This window comes from Papio anubis, chromosome 14 (assembly GCF_008728515.1).
Source record: "Papio anubis isolate 15944 chromosome 14, Panubis1.0, whole genome shotgun sequence".
NCBI classification, from domain to species: Eukaryota; Metazoa; Chordata; class Mammalia; order Primates; family Cercopithecidae; genus Papio; species Papio anubis.
Genome location: NC_044989.1, coordinates 75,088,360 through 75,109,818, shown reverse-complemented (window position 1 = coordinate 75,109,818; position 21,459 = coordinate 75,088,360). Strand labels below are relative to the sequence as shown.

General features: G+C 48.7%; 1 protein-coding gene across 1 annotated transcript in view; it reads right to left on the bottom strand.

Moving 5' to 3' along the window:
• HK2 (hexokinase 2) overlaps positions 1-12,875 on the bottom strand; it is a 56,968-nt gene extending 44,093 nt beyond the window's left edge. Inside the window, exon 1 of the mRNA XM_003908854.4 lies at positions 12,218-12,875. Coding sequence (XP_003908903.1) covers positions 12,218-12,280 — 63 coding nt within the window. The 5' untranslated portion in view covers positions 12,281-12,875. The remainder of the gene's footprint in view (positions 1-12,217) is intronic.
• Between the last annotated feature and the right edge of the window lie 8,584 nt (positions 12,876-21,459).

The following is a 21,459-nucleotide window of genomic DNA, read 5'->3' as shown; positions in this document are numbered from 1 at the left end:
AGATAAATGCTGACTTAGAGACAGCAGTGTGAAAAGGCTCAGGAGGCATGGACAAGCCCCCAAGACGCTGGGAAATTACCAATTCCAAGAACAGAAAGCTCCTCACCTTTACAACCTTATATTAGCTCCCGAGGAAATGCTTCACAGGTTTAATTCTATCACTTTTAATCAAGGGCTCACAGGAAAGACTATACAGACCTCTGCACCGTGTAAAGCTGCTGTGTCTTTCACTAACACTTCCCTAGCCATTCAGTCCCCAGTAGGGTTTAGTGTCAGGAGAAAGTCTGGCCGCCCAGACACACTGTGCTTCCTGTTATAGGCCGATGGGATGAAAATGACTGACTCAAAGAGAGCTATCCTTTTTGCCTTGACTGTCAGGAAGCTTGGAGCTCCGTCAAGTTTGTTTAACTTTAGAGACAGAGTCTTGCTCTGTTGCCCAGGCTGGAGTGCAGTGATGCAATCATGGTTCACTGCAGCCTCAAACTCCTAGGCTGCAGCCTCAAACTCCTGGGCTCGTGATCCTTCCACTGCAGCTTCCCAAGTAGCTAAGACTGTAGGTATGCACCCTTGTACCCAGCTGATTTTTTAATTTTATTTTTTCTGTAGATACAGAGTCTCACTGTGTTGTCCAGACAGGTCTCAAACTCCTGGCCTTAAACAATCCTTCCACCTTGGCCTCCCAAAGTGCTGGGATTACAAGCATGAGCCATCACACCAGGCCTGTCAAGTTTTTCAGTAATCATCTCTGCCAGTTTGATGACTCTTGTTCTAGAAATCTTTTTACTGAAAGCTGAACCAAATCACCAAATCCTTTTAGTAACCAAGTAGAAAATACATAATACATGAATAAGCAAATGTTCATCACTTGTGTCTACAGGGCACACCCTCCAGGTAGAGGGCTGAATTCAAGTGATCAAATAGGATAAGGAAGTTACTCCGCAAGCATAGAAGCATCAAAGCAAAGGATGCAGGATGCCTGTGGCACAGCTGAACTTCAACTCTTTGGTCTTGGGATATTTCTAATTGATTATCTAGAACCCTCTCTCCAGGCAGCCCTAGATGACCACAGCTAAAAATCCTACCTTTTAGCTTCTAGACCCTAGAAGACCAATTGATGGAACTTCACCTTTCTTAACATGCATGTTCTTGTCCTGAAGATACAATCAGGTCATCTATATATTAGGTCAACACTCCTATTTGGCCCCTTTGACAGAAACTTAGAAAGGACCATACCTTCTAGAAGTCAGGGGCCTTATTATGACTACTTTCGTCTGCTTTAAACCAACCACAGTTGAAACAGGGTGGTGGGATAGGCACAGTGGCTCACACCAGTAATCCTAACTCTTTGGGAGGCTGAGGCGGGAGGATCATTTGAAGCCAGGAGGCCAAAGCTGTAGTGAGTCATGATCACACCACTGCACTCCAGCCTGGGAAACAGTGCAAGACCCTGTCTCTTAAAAACAAACAAACAAGGCCGGGCGCGGTGGCTCAAGCCTGTAATCCCAGCACTTTGGGAGGTCGAGATGGGCGGATCACAAGGTCAGGAGATCGAGACCATCCTGGCTAACACGGTGAAACCCCGTCTCTACTAAAAAATACAAAAAACTAGCCGGGCGAGGTGGCAGGCGCCTGTAGTCCCAGCTACTCCGGAGGCTGAGGCAGGAGAATGGCGTAAAGATTAAAGAGGTCAAAAGAGGCCAAACAAAGAGAGACCCATCATTTAAATCTGGCCACGCAAACACTTCCAGTGACCCCGTGCTGACACATGCTTGCAACTGAATTTCAAAAGAATTTCATATTTTTGCATTATTCCTTTGCCAGTGTTTTACCACAAATCTCTGACAAGGAAACCAAGGCTTGGAGAAGCGTCCCCAAATCACAGGCCTAGTCCCTGTAAGGCCTATAGCATCCAGTGACCAGCTGAGTGCCCTAACCTAGGGCACAGGTGCGCCCATCCTGGGAAAGCCAGGCAACTGCTGTCAGTGACCTCATTAATAATAATGCCCTCACAGACTCCTCCTGGAAAGGCTGAGGCTGTACAAAGAGCAGCAAGTTTATTCTACAAAGTTGCCAGAGCAGGGCGAGATGTTTCTGATAAAAAGAAAAAAAAAGATGAGCCGGGGGAAGACACACGGCAGAACATGGATTCTGTAAGTCTCTGAAAGCCCACTGACCGAAACTGACAGATCTGCTATGCCACTTCTTCAGATGGGACAAGGAACTTATCCTCGCCAGGGCAGCCATGCCACCTCAGGCCAATGCCAGCTCTGACACACTGCAGACTCACAAGCCCGGGGCGGCAGGTAAGCGCAGAGCTGACCAGGGAGGCATACGGGCCACTCCTCCAGGATCCTGTTGCAGTGTTGTGAGTCACAGGACTTCCTGTTCTTCCAGTTCTCACTCACTCTCAGCTGCATCAAGTTACAGCCAGACAGACCTTAAGCAGCAGCACCTGTCCAGGGTCTAGGAGATGGACATTTGGGACACCCAGTCCGGGGTCCTCCTGTCCTCAGACATTCTGCTCCAACTGCGGGGCAGCAGGGGGCTTATGTCCCAGATGCACGTGACCCTGGCACAGTTCACCTGCCAACAGATATTGACTGAGCGCCAAGTTGAGCATGCCAGGGCTGGGCACTGAGGATACTGGTATAAAGGAGACACCGGCCTCTGCCAGCAAGGGGCTCAGTCTATTGGCAGGAGACAGATACATTAATAAGTAATTACAAACTGACGGGAAGGGCAGAGCAATGGGCAGCTTCTTTTACAGTAATAAAACATGGGTTTACAATCACTTAAATCACATACATCAATGTGAATCTGAGGAGTGTTTGTCTTGGTTAGAAATGTGTGTGTGTTGGCCTCACTGCCCAGAATGTCCCCTCCCCTTGTCTAACAAACTCCCACTTACCCTCCATAGCCCAGCACAAATGGCCTCTCTCCAGTCATAGCAGCAGCTATCTCAATACTAGAGATATAATAGGTGCTCAAGAAACCTTTGTTATAGTTACACACAAGGGGCTATGGGAACACCAAAGAGAAAAGTTGGAAAAGTAACTTGGTGAAGGGGAAGAGCTGGCTGCTCCTGACTGACCAGGTGCTCTATGTCGGACCTTGCTCTTCAGGCCTGCGCCACACTGCATGGGATCCCCGCAGCAGCATGGTTTCCTCCCAGTCTACCTGTCTGCCCTGCCTAGGATGCTAGGTCCCCTAGAAGTCAGACTCCGCCTACCCCTCGACAGCCCCAGGCCAGGGACGAGAATCTGCCTCTGAGCCTCTTGTCCCACAGTGGCATCTGAACTCCCCACTCCTGTCTGCTGCCAGCGGTCCACTTGCTGGACCAAATGCCTCTGGGTCTGTCCCAGTCTGCCCCATCCACCCCAAGATCGCACCCACCACAGGCAAGGTACCCACACTTCCCTGTTTACCCAGGACAATCTCAGTTTACACCTGTGCTCACGGCATAACTACTACTGACAGTGCTTTCTTCCATTCTAAAAAGCGGCTCAATTTGGACAATTAATTAGGGCAGCCCCCTAGATACAGCTAAGTAAATCCTGCCTTTGAGCTTGGGAAACTGACACCTAAAATGATAAGCGTTCATGCTGCACAAATGGTGTTTTAAAAAAACATGATGGGGATCAAGAAACTGGGTTCCAGATCTGGGGCTTATCCTATGTGAGCTTGGGCTGGTCCCTTAGTACGCAATATCTGGTTTCCTTAACTGTAAAATGAAGGGTTTGTTTAGACTATGTGGTCCCAAAGGTCCCTTCCCAGCTGATACCTGACTCATATCCCATGAAACTGAAACATAAATGACTGTCTCTAGTTGTCCCTGCAGCTTTGTGCTGGGGGTTAAGGGCACTGGCTCTGGAGTCAGACTGTGTGGGTCTGGATTCTGACTTGCCGTGGGGCAAGGTACTATCCTATTCTGTGCCTGGTCTCCTCATCTGAATAATAGATAATAACAGGACCTACCTGGAGGGCAGCTTGAGGGTGGCCTGTGTTACTATACATAGAGCTGATGGGAAGAGGCTACAGGACTTCGTGGAGGGGACTGAGACAGAAAAATTTGGGAGGAAACAGGAAGCAGGAAGAGGAAGTCCCTCAAATGGGAAAGAAGGAAAAGTGGCAGCTTCGAATGCCCTCATTTAACCCTAATTAAAACTGTCAGATGGTTCATCTGGCTTTATTCCTTCAGACAATATGGAGATGCCAGAAGGAAGGGATTGGGAAAAGGCCTTTTAAGAACATGGACCACCTCCAAGCATCCAGGGCAGAAATGGTGGAAAGGCAGGAAGGCTGGGTAGGCGGGAGGTGGGTGGGCCCCAAGGGCTTCCAGAGCCAGGTTCTGAGAGCCTGACTCACTCTCCTGGTTAATGCTGAGATAAGGTTTAACCAAGGCGGGAAAGAATGTCCGGGAAATGCTTAGAGATCCATCTGCAAACAAAATGAGTGACCACCCCTAAAAGAGGGCAGCATTTTAGGGGAAATGAGATTCTCTGTTCACCGGAACAGGGCCAAGACTCCTGACTCCTGACGTGGATAAGGCAACGGCTGTTCAAGAGGTGGGATGGAGGATATGGGTTCCACATGCAGAATCCCCCTGGGCTTCATCAAGAACCCAGGGCACCCTGGGCTCAGCTCAACAGCTGTATGAGAGGCAAAGAGCTGTCTGCCAAAGCCCAGGATGCCCAGGGAACCTCACCCAATCTGCTGAAAGAATGTGAGAATGGCCATTCCCTTCTGTGAAATTCCAGAGGTCGGTGGGGCCAAACCTATCATGGCGGGTCCTGTGACTCGTCAGCACAGGGCACTGCAAATGATTTCCCCTGTGGAAAGCTGGGGTCTGGGAGAGATGTGAGGATGAGTGAACAAGTATTTAATGACAAACTCCACAGCACAAGAATACGAAATCCCAAGTAAGCAGCCTCCACAACTGCCCTCTGAAGCCTCTGCTCTTCTCTGGGTTAGTTACTGGGGAGAGAGAGGTTAGGCTTCTCCAGTGAAAAGGAGCTGGAACTAACACTGATCATTCAGCACGGCTGTGTCTCCTGCGGCATCGCAAGGATGCTTCAACCTGAGGCGCAATGTCCCAGGCATCCCAGAGACCTCGAATGGGAGTGCCACCTCCGTAGAAGACCAGAAGAAAAGCAATTTAGAGGAAGAGCTTAAGGATGGATCTCCTAAGCCCAGGAAAAAGAAGGTTTTAGAAACCTCTACAAAGAAGCAGGGTGGGCACATCCTTCTTCCCTGGCTTCAGGAACTTTCCATCCTTCTGACTTCTCTGTCCTCTGATTCAATCCAATGTCAGACAGAGACTCAAATGGACCTGAAACCACTTACTCTAAAAGAAGCTATTGGGAATTATCCAGGGTAAAGCAGGGCCTCTTTTTGCTCCTGCCCAGGCGGACAGTGCAGTGGGACATCTAAGACTGTGTCTCTCATTATGTACAGATGCTCCGACTTACAATGAGGTTATGTCCCGATTAGTAAGTCAAAAATGCATTTCATACACCTAACCTACCATCGAACACAAAGCTTATTTTACAATAAAGTGCTGAATATCTCATGTAATTTACTGAATACTGTACTGAAAGTGCAAAACAATGGTTATATGAACACGAAAGTACAAGTTCTACTGAATGCGTATCACTTTTGCACTACTGTAAAGTCAAAAAAAATCATTAAGTTGAACCATTGTTAAGTACCAATACTTAATACGTAAAGCATTGACTATATGTCAGGCACAGTTCTCAGAGCTTCACACTTTTTAACCCTCTTTCTCTTTCATTCTTACAAATACTATATTAAAGTGTTATCCAAACAATCTTTACATTTTATCAGGAAAAGAAACTGAGGCCTGGAGAGGTTGAATAAATGACCCAAGCTCACACTGCATGTTATGCAGACAGCCAGAGTTCAACCCCAGGGAGCCTGACTCCAGCTCATCAAACAGCCTCTCCCAGTAACTGTCAGGCTGTCCCTCAGTGGATGTCACTGACGTCTCTCCTCTGCTCCCCGGCTCAAGTGCCTTCTGAGCTCCCACTACACCAGCTCACATGTCTGCCTTGTTGGGAAGCCTGGCTCATGCCCAGCCTTCATGGAAACTCCAGCAGCACCAGGGTGAGCATCTCCCAAGGACAATTGAGCAGACTTCTCTTGCTGGCTTTGCTGACTTTCTGGAGCACTTGTATTGCCCACATTTCTCGGGTTGAGAATACAGAAATAGCAACTAGCTCCTGTCCCCTGAAAACCTGCCCCCCAGCAAGGGACTGTGGGCATCTGCAGACTGCTGTGAACTGTAGACCTCATCTTAAGTTCATCTTTTGTAGAAGCCCATTTCCCACTATGACCATCCCATGACATGGCACACTGTTGAGAACTCAGGGCTCTGGTCCCAACTAGGGCTACTAACTTGCTGTATGACCATCAGCAATACACTTGAAAACTGAAGGGGGTGGGGGGTATGGACCATGTTCTTCTAAAGCAGTTTCTCAAACTTGACACTGTAGACATTTGGGCCAGGTAATTTTTTGTTGTGGGGAGCTATCTTGTGCATGGTGGGATATTCAGCAACATTCCTAGCCTCTCTTACTAGATATCAGTAACACACACTCATCCAAACCTGCCTCTGCTTACTAGATGTAACACACACTCACCCAAACCGTTTTGACAACCAAAAATGTCTCCAGACACTGCCAAAGTCCACTGGGGGGCAAAATCACTCCTAGTTGAAAACTACTGCTCTAAATGAAGAATTTTTAAAAGATAGGCTTTGTCTCTGGAAATCTGAGTAAGGTGGACATTCTTGCTCTTTATGATAGGCTGGGATAGCCCCTCACCAAAAAAAGTATCTGTCCCAAAATGTCAATAGCACCAAGGCTGAGAAAACTGTTTTAGAGATAAGCAGAAAGAGCCACTCCAGCGCAAAGAAGAATGATGTGTGATCCACAGAGTGTGATATGAAGACATGTCCAGTGAGCTGTGGGATTTAATTTGCCACACCCCAACCCCCACAGCTTTGAAAAGGCAAAGACAGTCAACATACAGTGTTGGAAAACAAACCAAACTTGCTGACTTCAAAGCTCAACGACAATAGATAATGAGGAACCTCTTATCAAGATTTGGTTTTTTAAACCGGAAGTATCTGAACAAAGGAAGCCAGTTTTCTGGGGCTCCAAGGTCTTTCAATTATCAGATCTCCTTACTCCCAATGCCAACTGTGGTTTGTGTTGCTCTGATTCCCCCTGGAAAAAGACCTCCAATTGCCCCAAACTCCCCTGGGTACTGGAAAAGTTCATCTTTGAAAAGTGATGTTTAAAAAAAGCCTGGGCACAGTGGCTCACGCCTGTAATCCCAGCACTTTGGGAGGCTGAGGTGGGCAGATCACGAGGTCAGGAGATTGGGACCATCCTGGCTAACATAGTGAAAAACCCCGTCTCTACTAAAAATATAAAAAATTAACCGGGCGTGGTGGCGGGCGCCAGCTACTCAGGAGGCTGAGGCAGGAGAATGGTGTGAACCTGGGAGGTGGAGGTTGCAGTGAACTGAGATCACGTCACTGCACTCCAGCCTGGGCAACAGAGCAAGACTCCATCTCAAAAAAAAGAAAAAAAATGCCAGGCGCGGTGGCTCATGCCTGTAATCCCAGCACTTTGGGAGGCCAAGGTGGGCAGATCATGAGGTCAAGAGATCGAGACCATCCTGGTCAACATGGTGAAACCCCATCTCTACTAAAAATACAAAAATTAGCTGAGTGTGGTGGTGCACGCCTGTAGTCCCAGCTACTCAGGAGGCTGAGGCAGGAGAATCACTTGAACCCAGGAGCTGGTGGTTGCAGTGATCTGAGATTGCACCACTGCACTCCAGCCTGGTGGCAGAGTGAAACTCTGTCTCACACACACACACAAAAAGTGCTTCTTAGCTCTCTCTGACATAGAAGTTTGGCAATATAAACAAATGGATGGTTAACGAAAGCTACAAAGTATTCCTACTATCATCAGTTGTCTTCTGAGCAGAGAAAGGGACAGTTAGGTTAACAAGATGTTACAAATGGAACAAATAGAGTGAATTGTACCTGTCAATGTCAGTTTGCCCAATCAAAGTTAACGTAGACAAAAATATTAAAGTTTTAATCAGCAATTTACTCTTGATAGTCTAATCCCATACGTGCGGACTCATGGCACACAGTAGGTGTCCAAAATGTGCCAAGGTTTCTTGAGGCCTCTAACTCCCACCCCACTCATGGTAATTCATTCTTTTGACCTAGCGGCCATAAATTATCTCTTCCTGGAGCTTTATCTCTCTAGACAACTGAAAAGTGTCTGGGTTTCTGTCTCCCACAGCACACTCAGAGGGCCTTGCACTCACTGTACAAGCATTAAAATTCTTGGCTTTCTTGACTCTTGGGGTCTCTGTTAAATCTTTTCGCTTCCAAGATATTCCTCTCAAGCCCAGCATTGAAGATCACCCCTTGCTCATACAACAAGGAGTCTACATGAACTATGTCTATACAGGATTCCAGTGCAAATGTCACCAGTCTATGTGTATTAAAACAATTTGGTCAATGGCTAGAGGAAGGAGTATATACTTCATTTTTTCTCTATGGTTAACCCTGATTCTCCATTCTTAAGAGACAAAATCCTGCATCTTGTATACTAACTTATCTCAATTAATAGAAAGAATCCTCTATCTGTCCACAGGGAGGACACACAGTCTTGATTGCTGAAGGACAGGAAACTCTCCTCCCTTTCTCTCTCCCTCCTCAGAACTGGACTCAGGTCATGCTTTGGATGAAGAGATAGCTGAGAACTGTCCCTCCCTCTAAGTGTCCACCCATATACCATCCCTTTAGCCTAAGACTAGCCGCCCGCGCCCAGCTCCTCCACTTCCTGCAGCCCTGGTTTAGCTTCTTTCTCCAGAAAGGTCTCCTCCTCCTTTACTCTTGTACTCACTGAGCACCTCACCAGTGGCCAGGAACGGCAGCAACAAACCTAACAGCCGAGATTCTCCCTGCCCTGAAGAAGGAACCCGAACCGAAAACCACCGACTCTAACAGATGGTGGAATGAAACAAATGTCATGCAAGGTTCAAACACACTAATGTTGGCACCCAGGAGCGGGAGAAGGAGGCAGAAAGAAAATTAAGAGAGGAAACCGCATTTGAGCTGGAAGGGGTTAAGTGGAAAGAAGCCAAGCAGAGTTCAGGGCCACAAAAATGGCAAGGGCAAAAGGACCCAATGTGAACAGGCAAGACAGAGGAATGAAAGCATGGAGAGGAAGATGAGGCTGAGCTGGGGGGTGGAAGCGAGAGGCAATGAAGAGCTGTAGAGGGCTCCTGAAATGATCCAGTCTGGCTCCAGAGTTTTAGCGACACCCTTAGGAGGCCTCCAAGGTAACCCAGAGACCAGTTAACAAAGTTAGAGAGTTGATGAAAATGAATCCAGGACTCTCAGCTGGAATTGCCAGAGGGTACTGGTGCCACTTATTAAACCAACAGAAGAGCTAGTTCCACCTGTGGTCATGATGGGTGGGGGTGCTACCAGCAGCCAGGAGTGGGCGTGGGCACAGGCCCATGCCAGGAGCCCGCTCACGTTCCCCAGAGACAGGCGAGTACGTGCTCAAGAGCATGGTGCTCTAAAGCCAAATGCATGGCTTCAATTCCCAGCTCGTACAGAAAAGCTGGTGACCTTGGGCAAGTTACCCCTTGGCCTCAGTTAAACAGGGATGCTAATAACAATCAGTCTTTACCTCATGGGATTGATTTGAATGTTAACAAGCTGACATACCTATAGAGCTTAGAACAGTGCCAGGTACATAGTAGGTGCTCTGCAGTCACTCCTGAGTTCCAAAGTGTCAACTGGCAAAAGTGAGCAAATAACCCTTATTCTCATCTCTCATGCCCCAAAACACTGGGCTTGTCCATCAGGATATGACGAGTGACCTCATTGGGCAGGTGAACCCAAGCCTTCCTTGTCCTCACACTACAACCCAGAATATCTTATCAGAAGGAGATTTCAGAAGGGTCCAAATCAAAAGGTCTTTTCAAAAGACTCTAAAGTTATACTAAATTTTCAGTCTTCCCTCTTAATTCTTCTTTCCAACGGCAGCTCAGAAAGATGGTTCCAAGATACTCTCTGAGTTTTTCTCTGCTTTCTATGTAACTGCCACTAAGCTGGGAGTCAAATCCCAGGTTCTGACACCTACTGAGTTAAAGGCCTGATTCAATTCTGCCCCCATTGGTAGTTTAGAGGAAATACACCCAAAGGTCCTCGGACACTTCTGAAACTGACAGGTGGCTGCAAGGGTGGGGAAAAGAAGCCTACAGGAATGACAGTTGCACACTGCAGTGCTTAATCATCGCAACTCCATAAGTGGACAAGTCTACTGTTATTATTGCATTTTACAGAAAGAAACGAACGGGCTGTCCAAAGAGGCTCAGGGTGCTATAGTTAATAAACCACAAGACAGGGATTACAACTCATTTCCAGATACCCTCGCTAATTCCCGTTCCACTCTGGGAGCAGACAGATGACCCCCATTCCAAGATTGAGAGTGGTATAACTCCAACGGGTGTCCAGTCCTAGTGCCCTCCTCTGGTTTGAGTACATTTATGCAAGGATTCAAATGTCCTGGGGTAATCCCCAAAGGAGAAGAACTCCCTGGGATTAAGGATGCTTCACTGTGTATTTTAGGACTTGCCAAGAGATGATAGCCTTCCCCAAGAGTTCTTGGAAGTTGAGAAGTTACCAAGATCCTGCCAGCTCAAATGCACGTTTTTAAGTAAACTGAATCAAGGTGCAGAGCCACATCCCAGGAATTAGAGAATAACAGCCATTTACAAACAGTAAAACCCAAGTAAACCAACCGCCTCTGCTCGCTCCTCCAGACTTAAGGCTGGGTAACTCCTGCTTTTCTCGGAGGTTCACGTGCCATCGCTACATTAATATGCCTCCTATGCCCTCGGGACCGCCAGAATGGGAATATGAGCAGGTTGTCGTACAGAACGATAAAGGCAAGACATTTTCCCAAAAATATGTTCCCGTCAGACATTGAAATTTCAAGTATGTAACTGAGCAACGCACAGTTGCCTCACAGCTCTAAAACAACCTCCCTCCCGCTAATCCCTTCCCAACTTGTCCCCTACCTCAAATCGTAGCCCAGGCCCGGGCCAGGAGCCAATCCCCTAATCCCAGGCATTTCAGAAACTCAATTCTGAGCGCGCCCCTGGCCCTGCCCGGCCCCATCCCCACCCCCATACCCTGAGGCGGGGAATGAGAGATTCTCTGCTTGGCCTGAGGCTCTTTCTTATGTAAATGAACCGGCCGGGGCGAGCGCTCAGCCGTAAGGAGCTGCAGAGAGCGAGGTGGGCACAGACAGGTCGAGGCCTAAGGGAAAAAAAAGCTCATTTTCGGAAGGCACAAATCTCAAGAATCTCAAGTAATCCAGGAACGCGTAGAGTTGGCCCTCTCCGAGTAACTTCTGGGGCAAACCAGAAAGTAACAACCAAAGTCCTCCCCTGAGACTCGGAGGCAGGCCCTGAGGACACGAGGCTGGGCGGTCCCGAGGTTGATTTGGGGGGGCGGGCGTTGATGGGGGACGCCCCTCGCCGAGCCTCAGTTCCGGGCGCCACAGTTCCGGGGAGGGGGCGCGGCGGGCGGAGTTCCTCTGCCCCTTTCCTACTCCTTCCCGGGTCAGCTTCTCCCCAAGCCCACCCCCGCAGGGCCGCAGGGAAGAAGGGAACCGCTGGTCTCCTACAGGCGGTCCGCGAGCGCAGACTGCCACCGGCGGCCCCACGCGGCAGCGGAGCAGCCTCCAGCAGCCACGATTCTCTCCACGTGCTCTCGCCGGAACTCGCGCTGCAGAAGGGGGCTCCCTCCCACATGGGCGCAGCAATCCCTGAGTACCTGCGGGGTTACCCGCCCCTCCAGTAACAGGGAAAAAGGGGTTGGGGGAGAGAGCGTGAGCGCGTGCGGGAGCTCAGGGAGGGAGAGCGCCAGGCGGAGCGCGACCCCGGCTCCCCGCCGGCGCGCACTCGCCGGCCTTGCCTAGCGGACGTGGCTCCTGGCGCCCAGGAGTGTCCCGGCTGCCCAAACTTTTTCCGCGTCCCGGGCCCCGAGTAGGGAGGGAGCAGGTCCCCGCAGGGTCGAGGAAAAGACTCCTGGAGGCCACGCCACTTTGCCGGAGCCCAGCCTGCCGCCCCGCCCGCGCTGACTTACCTTCTGCACTTGGTCATGGTTGAGCTCCGTGAAGAAGTAGGCGAGCAGATGCGAGGCAATCATTCTGCCGCGGCCCGACGGCGCAGAGTTGGGAAACCGAAACGGGGGCGCGAGCGGGGAGGCGGGTGGCGCGGTCCGACTGCTTTGTGCTGGGGCTCGGCTGCCGGGCCGGGAGCTGGGAGTCTGAACGACGCACAAAGAGGGCTAACGGCTAGGGTGCGCCCGGCTGGCGGAGGGCGCGGGTCTCCAGAGACGGGATTTTGGTGTCACAACTGCTACCAGGCGCCTCAGTTCTCTCCTGGCGGCGTGTCCGGTTTTCCCACGTCAAGGCGCTAACTTCGGCCACAGGATCACTGAGGCTCAACTTGAGAAGAATCGCAGCCCGGCTCCACTCCGGCAGTGGGACCTCTCTGGTTCACAGGCGCGTGGCTCCGGCCCGCGGATTTTCTTAGCTGGGTGACACGATGTTGCCAGCGGCGGCCCGGGACTCTTGCGCTGGAGTTTCATGCAACAATGTGGCTTATTGAGGGGCTGCCGGCCCGCGGGCCTCCGGGTCAGTGACGTGCGCACGCCCATTGGCTGCGCGGGGAGGGTGTGTGCGCCCGCGGGCCGCCCGCCGCAGCGTCGCGGCCAATCAGCGCTCACGGCTCGCGGGCGCGGCCGCTCAGACACCCGAGCCGGCTGCCTGGGGAGGCGCGCCGGGGGCGGGGGGCGGGGGCGGGGCGGAGCGCCTGAGATGGGACGTGTGGTCCGTGGCTAAAGGCTAGGACGGAAAGGCGCATGAGCCACCGCCGCGTCAGGCTCGGCTATGGGTGGGGGGAGCGTGATCGCGGACCCGGGGTGTGGGGCGACTGGAAAAACGGGTCACTGGACCAGCGCACACCCTGTGCGGAGAGACACTGTCTGGCATCTCGGGATCATGTGAGGGGCTCCCATTGCCCAGTCACACGTCTAAAGCATCCTAGTTCTTACCTATTGTAGCACGGCTGGAAAGTGAGCCGCCTTAGCGGCTGATTGCACTACAGCAGGCAATACAAGAGTCAGCCCATCCTTCACACCACTGATAGGATGTGAGTTTCACTAACCCCATTTTACAGATGAGGAAACTGAGGCCAGCCTAGGGCTCACACCTGTAATCCCAGCACTTTGGGAGTCCAAGGTTGGAGGGTTGCTTGAGACCAGGAGTTCATGACCAGCCTGGGCGATATAGTGAGACCCCCATCTTCCCAAATAAAAATAAATATATCTGCCGGACATGGTGGTGTGTGCCTGTAGTCCCTGCTGCTCAGAAGGCTGAGGTGGAAGGATCGCTTGAGCCCAGGAGTTTGAGGCTGCAGTGAGCTATGATCATACCACTGTACTCCAGCCTAGATGACAGAGGGAGACCCTGTCTCAAAAAGAAAAGAGACTTGAACGAGGTCACATAGCTAATAAGTAGCAGATGGGGAAGAGAACCCCTGTCCCTCTACTTTAAGGTCCTATTCGCTTGCTCCATTATCCCGTGCTGCTAAAAGCCAGAGAAGTAGGAGATGGAAAAAAAGCATCTCTACAGCTCTGGGACTGATGCCGTAAATGAACTGGGTAGATGGTAAGTCTGTAACTGGATGATCTTGGACATGGGATGAGGTGGATGAGGGGGCTTACCAATGCTGAGAGGAGTGGAAGTCCCCGCCCCAGCTAATGCTAGACACCAGACTCCAAATTTAAACACACAGTGGAAACTGGCAAGAATGAAATACTGACTTCAATACTGATTTCAAGAGACATGACATTAGCGCTGGTGGAGAATGGCAAGCCTAAGGTTGGAAAAGGTTCAGTGAAGGAAGATGAAGGTCTGCCATGTTCTACTGAGGAGGAGTTTTTCTCTCAAACAGTGGGGTGCTGTCTGCAATGTGTATAGACTTAAAATTATTATTATATAAGTAATCAATGCTCATTGTTGAAAAATAAGAAGACATGGATAAACAGGGGGAAAAAAACATATCCATGATCCATCTAGCCTCTCAACAAAACTTCTTTTTTTTTTTTTTTTAAAGCAGGGCCTCGATATGTTGCCCAGGCTGGTCTTGAACTCTTGGGCTCAAGCAGTCCTCCCATTTCAGCGTCCCAAATAGTTGGGATTACAGATGTGCTCAGAAAAATTTCTTAAGAACTATGTACCCTTCTAAATGCACGTCCTCAGCCCTCCTTTCCTATACTCCAGACAGAATTGAGCTCAAACTGCTTTTGTCATAGTCATCATAATGACCTACCTGTTGCCAAATCTTGCATTCTCTTCCCTGCCCTTGTCTTACTCCTCCTTTCAGGGATGTTGAGGACAGTTAATCATATCCTCCTTCTGGACACACCTTCCTCACTTAGTAAGAGCACCAGTGCTCCACTCTGCTGGTATCCAGCTAACCTCACTCCCCAGGCTCCTCAGTCCCTGCTTGCTCTATTGGTAAATGCTGGGGCATTTGGGGCTGCCCTCCACCCTCTTCTCTGAACTAGTTACAGTTTCAGACTCCTTGAGGAGAAACTAACTTCCTAGCCCCATGACTGTTATATCATCTACATGGTGATGACTCACGATAGTAAATCTACAGCGAGGACCTCTCCTGGAGTTGCAGGCTTATTTCTCCAGCTGCCGTTTGTCATCTCCACTGAAGTGACTAGCATATCACACATAACACGTACAAAGCTGAACTTAACTTTTCTTCCCAAATCTTTTTCTTCCCCAGTTGTCTCAGCAAATGGCATCACATCATCCACCCTAACTCATCTTCGATTCCTTCTTGCCACTCATCCTCACAGCCAGTCAATCCATCAGCAAGCAGTTGATTCCACCTATAACACAGACCCTGCATCTGACCACTTCTCTCCATGCCCTTAGACACCTCTTGAGATCTTCCCCCAGAACACTGCTTGGCATTCACACTAGCATGCTTTCCTCAAAAATGCAAACTTTTTCTCACCCAAAGGTCTTTGTTCTTCCTTTTCCTTCTATCCGGAATATCCTTCTCCAGGCCGGTCTGCAGCTCATTCTTCTTCCTCATTGAGGTTCCACTCAGATACCTCCTCATGATGCAGGACAGGCAGGCCCCAAAATTTGGACTTAGCCTGGGAGGATTCTTGGCTTCACCCAGTAAAGAATTCAAGGGCAAGGGGGTGACATTAAACAGCAACTTATGGCCGGGCGCGGTGGCTCACGCCTGTAATCCCAGCACTTTGGGAGGCCGAGGCGGGCGGATCACAAGGTCAGGAGATCGAGACCACGGTGAAACCCCGTCTCTACTAAAAATACAAAAAAATTAGCCGGGCACAGTGGCGGGCGCCTGTAGTCCCAGCTACTCGGGAGGCTGAGGCAGGTGAATGGCGTGAACCCGGGAGGCGGAGCTTGCAGTGAGCCAAGATCGCGCCACTGCACTCCAGCCTGGGCGACAGAGCGAGACTCTGTCTCAAAAAAATAATAAAAAATAAATAAAATAAAATAAACAGCAACTTATATTGAAGTGGCAGCGTACATCAGGAGCAGAGGCACTGGTCTTTGCAGAGCAGAGCTACCCCATAGGCCATGTTCCCAGAGTAGCAGCTCAGAGGCAGTTCTGCACTCATGTTTCTACCCACTTTTAGTTACATGCAAATTAAGGGGCAGATTATGCAGAAATTTCTAGAAAAAGGTTGGTAACAGGTTGTTGAGTCATTGCCATAGAAAGGGGCAGTGACTTCCAGGTGTTAAATCTAGAACTCTAATCTAGAGTCTGGTCCTGAGTCTTAGCTCCCACCTCCAGAGTCAAGTCCCCACCTTCTACCTCATCAGAGGGCTTTCCTTGACCGGTTTATCTCAAATAGTTCCCCAAGTCACTATCACTTGGCCCTGATTGATTTCTTGTTTATTTTTGCTATGTTCTTCCTCTCCTCAATAGATGATAAGCTAAAAGAGGGCAGGGTCTGTGTCTATGTCATTCTTTCATGTTTGCAGTGCCTAAAATGGTTCCTGACACACAGCAGACATGCAATAAACATTTATTGAATGGATTCATAGAAGAATCTTAGAGATGACTAATGTTCACATGTTGTGTAACAACACACACACACACACACATAGAGTTCATAGTTTTATATATTATTTCCCAAATCTTTTCCCATTTCTCTGTCTACCCTAGATCACACACCCAATATCTCTCACCTGACTAGAACAGCCTCATAACTGGGCTTCCCTCTTCAGATACAGACATACCATAAATATATAGACTTAGATGTCTAACAAAGATTCTTCGTTTGTTTGTTCATTGTTTGTTTGTTTGTTTGTTTAGATGGAATCTTACTCTATCGCCCAGGCTGGGGTGCAATGGCACAATCTCGGCTCACTGCAACCTCCGCCTCCTGGGTTCAAGCAATTCTCCTGCCTCAGCCTCCCAAGTAGCTGAAATTACAGGCACACATCACCATGCCCGGCTAATTTTTATATTTCTTGTAGAGACAGGGCTTCGCCATGTTGGCCAGGCTGGTCTCAAACTCCTGACCTCAGGTGATTTGCCTGCCTCGGCCTCCCAAAGTGCTGGGATTATAGAAGTAAGCCACCAAGCCCGGCCCAAATATTCTTTTTTTTTTTTTTTTTTTTTTTTTTTTTTGAGACAGAGTCTCGCTCTGTTGCCCAGGCTGGAGTGCAGTGGTGCGATCTCGGCTCACTGCAAGCTCCGCCTCCCAGGTTCATGCCATTCTCCTGCCTTAGCCTCTCAAGTAGCTCGGACCACAGGCACCCGCGCCACCATGCTCGGCTAATTTTTTTTTGTATTTTTAGTAGAGACAGGGTTTCACCGTGTTAGCCAGGGTGGTCTCGATCTCCTGACCTCGTGATCCGCCTGCATCCCAAAGTGCTGGGATTACAGGCGTGAGCCACTGCGCCCGGCTCCAAAGATTCTTAAAGCAGGAAATTATACAATTATACAATCACATTTGCTTTTTTAGGGCCTTAACTGCAGTTCATGTGGATGGGGAGGGAAAGAGGTCAGAGACCAAAGGCAGGGAGAGGCAGAAGCTATAAGGTAAGACTAGGACCTAAGCCAAGATGAGAGTAGGGCAGGGAGGAAGGTTATGGGTTTAGATATTGTGAAGTCAAAAGTAGAACTGATGGATTTGACTGAGGTGGGTGAAGGGGAATTAAGAGGAGGATGCCTGCTGCCTAGAATCAGATGGAAATTCGATAGCCTGGTGCTACAAAATGCGTTGTCTCCAGGTGGGTAAAACCAAAGCAGTGGGGTTGGGTCAGCTATGATCCTTTCTTCACACACTAATTTTAATGCCTCTTCTCCACTCCCCTCTGTGGTCCCATTTCATGTGAACCGGATAATAATCATAAGGAACTTTAAGTACATGTTATATCTTACAAAGTTCAATCCTGGGAAGTGGTTGGAATAAGTATTGTTATAGGCCAGGTGCGGTGGCTCACGCCTGTAATCCCAGCACTTTGGGAGGCCAAGGCAGGCGGATCACGAGCTCAGGAGATCGGGACCATCCTGGCTAACACGGTGAAACCCTGTCTCTACTAAAAATTCAAAAAAATTAGCCGGGCATGGTGGTGGGCACCTGTAGTCACAGCTACTCGGGAGGCTGAGGTAGGAGAATGGTGTGAACCCGGGAGGCGGAACTTGCAGTGAGCAGAGATCACGCCACTGCACTCCAGCTTGGGGCACAGAGCAAGACTCCGTCTCCAAAAAAAAAAAAAAAAAAAAAAGTATTGTTATAAACTCCAGTTGATACACGACAAACTAAGGGGCGACTACCCACATAAGGCTGACTTGTTTCTGTAGTTCTTCTGCCTCCAAACTCCATTCCTCAAGTTTATTATTTATTGAATCTCAGATCTCTGTCTCTCTCTCTCTGTCTCCCTCTCTCTCTCTCTCTCTCATATACATTCATGCATATGTACACACACGCATACGCAGGGATGCTGAAAATTGAAGAGACAGACGGTCTCCTTCCTAAGAAGGAAATCTATCAGCAAAGATTAGTAAACCCTTACAGTGTTCAGGACCCTCTCCTCAAAGTGAAATACAAAAAGAAACACAAAATGTGGGTCTTGCACCTGAGGGATTAACTGTTAAGTCAGAGATATAAACAAACGCATGAAACAAATATTACAGAATAGAAAAGCCTATCGTTAGGAGCCAAACGTGTGTCTGTCTTTATACATAGTGGAGTTCTGAAGGAGGAAGACACACAGCCACAGGCTAGATTTGTCCAAGGGTGGTCTGACAGATGCAAATGCAGCTTCCTGATCTTACACAAGGATACTGCTGGTGCCAGTCCCACATGTGACTGACCTGAGCCTAGCCATCAGGCTTCAGGGAGCTATGTCCTGGGAAGAGACCACTTTGCCAAATGACCTCCAACTTCCAAATATTCCTTTTTCTAATTAGGAATTATCAAGTTTGCAGCATATCACAAGTGATGGTATTAAGTAGAAAATTTTAAGACTGAGGGTGGGCCTGTCCTGCATGTAAATACTCGTGAGTCTATGCATCTTATTACATTTAATACTGTGCCCTATCGCGGTAGCTCACGCCTGTAATCCCAGCACCTTGGGAAGCCGAGGCAGGTGAATCACGAGGTCAGGAGATAGAGACCATCGTGGCTAACACAGTGAAACCCAGTCTCTACTAAAAATACAAAAAAATTAGCCGGGCATGGTGGCAGGCGCCTGTAGTTCCAGCTACTTGGGAGGCTGAGGCAGGAGAATCGCTTGAACCTGGGAGGCAGAGGTTGCAGTGAGCTGAGATCGCACCACTGCACTCCAGCCTGGGCAACAGAGTGAGACGCCGTCTCAAAAAAAAAAATACTGTGCCCTGTGTTTCATAGTTCAACTATAATGTATGTATTTGAGGGATTGGGAAAGAAAGGCATTGGAAAGCAGTTAAAATAGAAAAGTGGAAGCCACATGGACACACAACACCCAACTTTATCTGTCACAATTGGAAACAAAACCCATTCAAGCTAATTTACACAGAAAAGGAGTTTATTGAAGAATATTTAAGTCCCTTGCAGGCTCTTCAGGAGGGGCAGAGGATCAGGCTCAGAGGCTAACCCAGCCAAGAATGATGCTCGAGTTATACCACTAAACTCTGCCAGGGGAGATGGTATTGCTATGGCTACTGGGCTAGCATCTCTGCCCACATTCCTGACACTGAACATGGGATGCTATTTAGCCTGGAGGTGCCACAGCCACCTTTGACAGCTGAATATCTGTCTCTCAGCACTCTCGATAAAAGGAATTCTGCATGGTACCTCCTTTTTTATGGTATTTATTTCCAAATTGGCACTTTACAGCTGATTGGCAGAACTTGGATCACATTCCCATGCCCTCACTGCAAGAGAATCTGGGAAAGTGGGCTCAGAGGGTGAGGAGCCACAATGCAGAAAAGTTCCAAAACATAAGAAAGATGTTCAAAGGGGCTGGCAAGTCCCGAAGCCTGACAAACCTCCACCACTCGCAACAGTCACTGAATGTGCTAAGTTTAAAATGCCCTTAGACAAACTGGCTTTCTGACATCCAAAATATATCAGAAAGATTAAAAAATAAGACATCTGTACTTGATTGGAGTTAAATTCAGGGGAAAAGTAGTCAAGAGGCAAATTAGCACCAGGAAATCTGACTATAAATGAATTGACATGGAACTGGATGATTTATCCTCTCCACACACAAGGTATAACCCCACATCTGTCCACAGATGCCATCAGTGTCACAGAAGACAAGGAAAAGGTCACTATGAAATATTGCCAGGGGGTTCCATCCAAGGCCATCCCAAATGTGAGGGCTGTCATGCCTGATCCTCTCATCCTAATGGACATAAAGCCATAGGTATACCCCTCCAACAATCCGCATGAGAAGGGCATGGTGGCATGCTGAGGCTGGCTTGGAAACACTGTGGTCTTGGACCTTTCTGAGCCCTAGTTTCCTCATCAGCACAGTGGATATCATGATGTAGAATGGGCAAAATCTTTAGTTCAGAGCCTGATACCTAGTAAATCCAGAATATAGTTTTCTAAACGCACTGCTTGTAATATCAAGTCTCCTATTCTCTAAGAACTTGGTGATTAAAAGCCCAGGTGTCTGGATCACTTGAGGTCAGGAGTTTAAGACTGGCCAACATGGTGAAACCCCGTCTCTACTAAAAATACAAAAATTAGCCAGGCATGGTGGCGGGTGCCTGTAATCCCAGCTCCTCGGGAGGCTGAGGCAGGAGAATTGCTTGAACCCAGGAGGCAGAAATTGCAGTGAGCTGAGATCACGCCACTGCATTCCAGCCTGGGTAACAGAGGGAGACTGTCTCAAAAAATAGAAGAAAAAAAGTCCAGGTGTCAAGACTAGCAAATGTGGAGTCTCAGGGACATGGGAGAGACTGGTTTGTTCCAAATGGAAATGCAGTGCTCTGGTCTAGAGAGATGATTTTAGGGGGGAATGACAGGAAGGATGCTGGGCAAATAGACAAGGCTCAGCTGAAAGGATGAGAGGTAATAGAATCCCATCAGTGCTTAAAGACACAGCATCTGGGCTGGAAGCAATGTGGAAGATAGATTAGTAGGGAATGAAAACAGAGTCCTGAGAAAAGATGCTGGAGGCCTCTACTAGACTCATGGCAGAAGGACAGAGAAGAGGGGAAAGAAGTGAAGAAAATGTAACTGGCAGCCTGAACAGAACATGTGAAGTGATTCAGTGTGGAGAGAGGTGGGAGAGAGTTCAAAGACTCCAAGACAACGCTTTTCAACCTTGACTGCTCTTTGGAACAGGCTGTACCAAGGGGAGTGAGTGGTTGGCCCTGGGTACAGGCAGTGAGGGGTCCCTTGCTGCAGAGAATCTATAAACAATAATAAAAGCTTTACCCTGTCTGGTTTTTTTAATTATCACCATAGGCTGGCAATTCTAAACAATATCAGTAACAAAATACTTCTTCCTGGATTACAACCAGCTGACCCAGAGTATCCCTCCCTTCCTGCTCCTTGTCCACTCACTGTATTAGAATCACCTGAAGAGCTTTTAATAATCCTGATGCCAAATTAATAATCAAAAGATGTTAATGAGGGCTGAGTACAGTTGCTCATGCCTATAATCTCAGCATTTTGGAAGGTCGAGGTGGGAGGACCACTTGAGGCCAATTGTTCGAGACCAGCCTGGACAACATAGCAATACTCCCATCTCTACACAAAATTTAAAAATTAGCCAGGCATGGCGGTGTGCATCTGTAGTCCCAGCTACTCTAGAG